The 5,000-nt window shown below is 54.1% G+C and overlaps 1 protein-coding gene across 8 annotated transcripts in view; it reads left to right on the top strand.

Annotated features, from left to right (window-relative positions):
* Positions 1-5,000, top strand: part of P2RX5 (purinergic receptor P2X 5) — a 31,892-nt gene that overhangs the window by 8,097 nt on the left and 18,795 nt on the right. For 3 of the 8 annotated variants that reach the window (XM_009189374.4, XM_009189372.4, XM_009189373.4), the window contains exon 1: positions 1,385-1,798. The exons of the other annotated variants lie outside the window; for them this stretch is intronic. In XM_009189374.4, coding sequence (XP_009187638.2) covers positions 1,662-1,798 — 137 coding nt within the window. In that variant the 5' untranslated portion in view covers positions 1,385-1,661. Of the gene's footprint in view, positions 1-1,384; positions 1,799-5,000 lie in introns of those variants that run through there. 8 annotated transcript variants of the gene reach the window in all.

Below are 5,000 nucleotides of genomic sequence, written 5' to 3'. Positions count from 1 at the left end.
AGGAATTTGCCTTTTTTTCTTCCAAATGATTCCCATGCACATTGAAACTGGAGACCTTCCTTGGGGCTTTTCCTTTAGAATCACACTGGTGAATTGCAGGGTTCCTTCCAATTCCCGGAGTCTGTGGCTTAGGGAAGGGAGCCTCTTTGGATGTGAAAGCCAGGGGCAGAGAGAGGAGCAGGACTGCTTGTGGTCAGATTGCAGGATGCAGAAAATAAGCGTGCACAGCTTCTCACCACACAGAGCTCACCCAGGACCCTGCGTCTATGGCTGTCAGGAGTTCTTCTAAACCTGCCCCCGCCAGGAGTCCCTCCCTCTTCCCACTCCCACTCCCGTTGAATTCCACATACTGAGAGGGCTGCAGTCACAGCTGCGTGGATCAGCTCTGTTTCTTGCGCGTTGGGAACCATTCCAAGCAGTTGGCACATGCGCACTCTCCAGGCATATTTTTAAGATGCCAGGGTGGGCTGCCTGTGTCACCCCACCCCCACCCCATACGCCCCCCACCCCCACCCTCATGCTGCCGGCCCTCGGGACCTGCCTGACCACCGACTCCGCCGGAGTGTGGGCTTCTAAACCTGCAGCAGCTGCCGCAGTAGAAAGGCACATTAGTCCCAGCAGACACAGGTAGCCTCGGGTGGGACAAGTCTTGTCTCTTCCAGCCTGTAGGGGTGGGGGTGGGGCACGGCTCCCCCCTGCACAGAGCAAGAAAGTATCTCCCCGGCAGGAGACCGGGCGCCAGGTGAATCAAGAAACCTGTTGTGTCCCCTTCCGTCCTCTCCTGGCCTGGGTTTCCCATCTATTCAATAGGGAGAACCCTTTGGGATTTCCTTGGGAAGAGAGAAAGGGGGATTTTGTTTTAAAATGAGCCCTTCCCGGCCGTGCGCGGTGGCTCTGGCCGTAATCCCAGCACTTTGGGAGGCCGAGGCGGGTGGAACACCTGAGGTCAGGAGTTCGAGACCAGCCTGGCCAACACGGTGAAACCCCGTCTCTACTAAAAATACAAAAATAATCACGCCTGTAGTCCCAGCTACTCGCGAGGCTGAGGCAGGAGAATCGCTTGAACCCGGGAGGCGGAGGTAGCGGTGAGCTGAGATCGCACCACTGCACTTTGGCCTCGGCGACACAGCGAGGCTCCGTCTCAAAAATAAATAAATAAATAAATAAATAAATAAATAAATAAATAAATTTAAAATGAAATAAGGAGGAGCCCTGCCCCCTTTCACTTCCTCTCCTCCGCGATCGCTGCTTTCAGCTGGGCAAGAGCGCAGCGCTCTCCTGCGCATCCCGGGCTGCGCTCCCAGGCCGGTGGCTGGGGAGGAGGTGGCAGGTGTGTCACTGTGTCGGGGGCGGGAGGGAGGAGGAGGAGGAGGAAGAGGAAGAGGAGGAAGAGGAGGAGGAGGTGGAGGAGGAGGTGGCAAGGTCGCGGTCCGAGGCTCCGGTGCTCGCCGCCGCCCAGCCCCCAGCCGAGGCTTTCTCCCCCGCGCCAATAAAAGGCCGGCCCGACCCGTCCCCCGCGCTCCTCAGCTCTGCGGGACACCCCGGGCTGCAGCTGGGCGGGCGCAGACGGGCCGAGACGGGCGCGCAGGGACCGAGGGACCGAGGGCTCCCCATGAGGGCACGTGGGCCGGGCGGTCTGCAGGCCCGGCTGAGAGCGCGCCATGGGGCAGGCGGGCTGCAAGGGGCTCTGCCTGTCGCTGTTCGACTACAAGACCGAGAAGTATGTCATTGCCAAGAACAAGAAGGTGGGCCTGCTGTACCGCTTGCTGCAGGCCTCCATCCTGGCGTACCTGGTCGTGTGAGTTCTCCGCGGACTTTCGGGAAGGCGGGGGAGGGGCAGGGCGGGTGCCAGCAGCAGCGTCCTTCTCTAGGGTCCTGGAATTCCCGGGCGTGCACATGGTTTGCCCAGTAGCTGGGGGTCTGTGAGCCTGCTTGGGGTGGGGGTCCTCTTTGGGTCCTTGGGTGTAAGAGTAGGGTGTAGACAGGGAGCTCTCCACTCCCCCACTGGCGCCAGAGGTGATGAGAGGTGGGCAGGGGCCTTCTCGGTTCCTTGATTTATCAGGCTTTCCATGCAGCTGCTTCTCCCAGAGTTGGGTCCCCACGTGTTAGGGCCATGGGAAGGGGGCAGGGATGCCAGGGGGCTGGGTGGCAGCTGTCGCCCCAGGAGCCTCCCCGGGCCTTGGCCTGGCAGCTGACCCAGGCGCCGGCAGGTTATTTATAATCACAGGGTGTCACTGCCTACTCAGGGCTGGAGCAACTCATCAGCCCGGCATGTTCCTCAGCTCCCTTCCGGTCAAGCTGCCCCACCCGCGCCAGCCTCACTGGTGTCCAGCTGGGGGTCCTGTCCAGAGGCCTCTCTCTCTGGACCCAGCTCGGCCGTCCCCTTCCCCCATCCTCATGCCACCTGACAGGAGCTGGCGCCACAGAGCCAAAGGGGCAACTTGTGAAGGCTGCTCTGCCAGGTGCCTTCAGAGCCCTGCCCCCGGTGGGGGTGGGCAGTGAGCAGGTGGAGGGGGGCAGCAGCGCGCGACAATGGGGATGCACCTCGTCCCATTCATTCAGTAAGTGCTGTGTGGAGTCCCTCCTGCTTCCTCCCGGGAGCGCAGCCCTGACGCCTGGCTCTCTTCCCTGGAGGTCCAGCAGTCACATTCCCTGAGCTGCATTCCCAGGCCCCTGGCCGCCTCCCACCTGAGCCGCCTCCTAGGCGCTGGGCTGTTTCTCAGCCAGGCCTGCCTGTCGCCTTCCACTGCCTTAGCATCCACTCAGCCCGCAGATCTGGGCTCTCCGGTAACTCCCTCTCCCTTCCTCCTGTTCCCGCAGTGTAATTATTAGGCTTATTTGGGAGATCCTTTGCCTAAAGTCGCCGTCAGTCCGGGAATGCCCTGAGGGTAGGGCCCAGCAGCACTTAACTGCTTAGGGAATAGATGTGAAATGAACGCGTGAATGAATAAATGGAGTTGCTTTGGCTTAAACAACAGAAACTTAATTCTCGCAGTCCTGGGTGTGGAAATCTGAGATGAGGGTGGTAGCACGGTCTGGGTCTCAGAGGGGCTCTGGGATCTCAGGGGGGGCTCCTTGGCTTGCAGATGGCCACCCTCTCACTGTGTCCTCATGGCAGGGAAAGCAGGAATTATTTAACTACGTACAAATATGAAAATTAGGAAATTGGCAGCCGGGCGCTGTGGCTCACGCCTGTAATCCCAGCCCTTTGGGAAGCTGAGGCATGTGGATCACCTGAGGTCAGGAGTTTGAGACCAGCCTGGCCAACGTGGAGAAACCTGTCTCTACTAGAAATACAAAAAAATTAGTTGGGCGTGGGAGTGGCGCCTGTGATCCCAGCTACTCCGGAGGCTGACGCAGGAGAGTCTGTCTCTATCGATTTGCCTATTCTGGATATTTTGTATAAATGAAATTGTATAGTATGTGGCCTTTTTTTTTTTTTCTTGCTTCTTTCACTTAGTGTGATGTTTTCAAGGCTCACCCATGTTGTGGCATCTATCAGCTCTCCATTTCTCTTTGTGGCTGAATACTATGCCGCTGTGTGGGGCTGCCACATTGTGGTCATGCGTTCATTAGTTAATGGACATTTGCGTGGTTTTCACACCACTGGGTGTGGTGGCTTATCCCTGTAACCCCAACCCTTTGAGAGTCTGTGGTGGGTGGATCACTTGAGGTCAGGAGTTCAAGACTAGCCTGACCAACATGGTAAAACCCCGTCTCTACTAAAAATTCAAAAATTAGCTGGATGTGGTAGCAAGCGCCTGTAATCTCAGCTACTTACGCCAGTGCACTACAGCCTGGGTGGCAGAGCGAGATGCTGTCTCAAAAAAAAAAAGAAAAAAAAAAAAAGCATGCTTCTAAGAACATTCATGTACAAGTTTTTTGTGTGGACATGTTTTCAATTTTTAAATTATATTATTATTATTATTATTTTGAGATGGAATTTTGCTCTCGTTGCCCAGACTGGAGTGCAACGGCGTGATCTCGGCTCACTGTAACCTCCGCGTCCCGGGCTCAGCTTCCGGATTAACTGGGATTACAGGCATGTGCCACATTACAGCCATGCCTGGCTAAGTTTTGTATTTTTTTAGTAGACACGGAATTTCACCATGTTGGTCAGGCTGGTCTCAAACTCCTGACCTCAGGTGATCCACCCACCTAAGCCTCCCAAAGTGCTGGGATGACAGGCGTGAGCCACTGCGCCCGGCCTGTGTTCTCAATCTCTTGGGAATTTTCTGGCTCATGTGGTAACTCGATCCTTAACCTTTTGAGGAACTGCTAAACTGTTTTCTACGATAGCTACCTCATTTTACATCCCTATCAGTGATATATGGGGGTTCTAATTTCTTCACAACCTTATCAACACCTGTTATCTGTAGGGTTTTTAAAAAATGACAGGCATCCTAGTGGAAGTGAAGTGGTGTTTTATCGTGGTTTTGATCTGCATTTCTCTAATGACCAATGGTGTTCAGCATCTTTTCATATGCTTAATTGGGCATTTGTGTATCTTTTTTTTTTTTTTTTTTGAGAAATGTCTATTCAAATCCTTTGCTCATTTTTCAATTGGATTATTTGTTTTTATGATTGTTGAGTTGTGGGAGTGTTGAATATATTCTGGTTACCAATACCTTATTAGAAATATGATTTGCAATTATTTTCTCTGATATGGTTTGACTGTGTCCCCACCCAAAATCTCATCTGAAATTGTAGTGCCCAGAACCCCCATAATCCTCACATGTCTAAGCAGGAGCAGGTGGAGGTAATGGATTAGGGGGGCAGTTTCCCCCATGCTGTTTTCATGATACTGAGTGTGTCTCATAAGATCTGATGGGTTTATAAGCCTCTGGCATCCCTGTTTGTACACATTCTGCCCTGCCGCCCTGTGAAGAAGGTGTCTGCCTCTCCTTTGCCTTCTGCCATGATTCTGAGTTTGCTGAGGCTTCCCCAGCAATTTGGAACTGTGAGTCAATTAAACCTCTTTCCTTTATACATTACCCAGT

This window comes from Papio anubis, chromosome 17, assembly GCF_008728515.1.
Source record: "Papio anubis isolate 15944 chromosome 17, Panubis1.0, whole genome shotgun sequence".
Taxonomy (NCBI): Eukaryota; Metazoa; Chordata; class Mammalia; order Primates; family Cercopithecidae; genus Papio; species Papio anubis.
The sequence above is the reverse complement of the archived record's forward strand: the minus strand, read 5'-3'. Positions and strand labels throughout refer to the sequence as shown.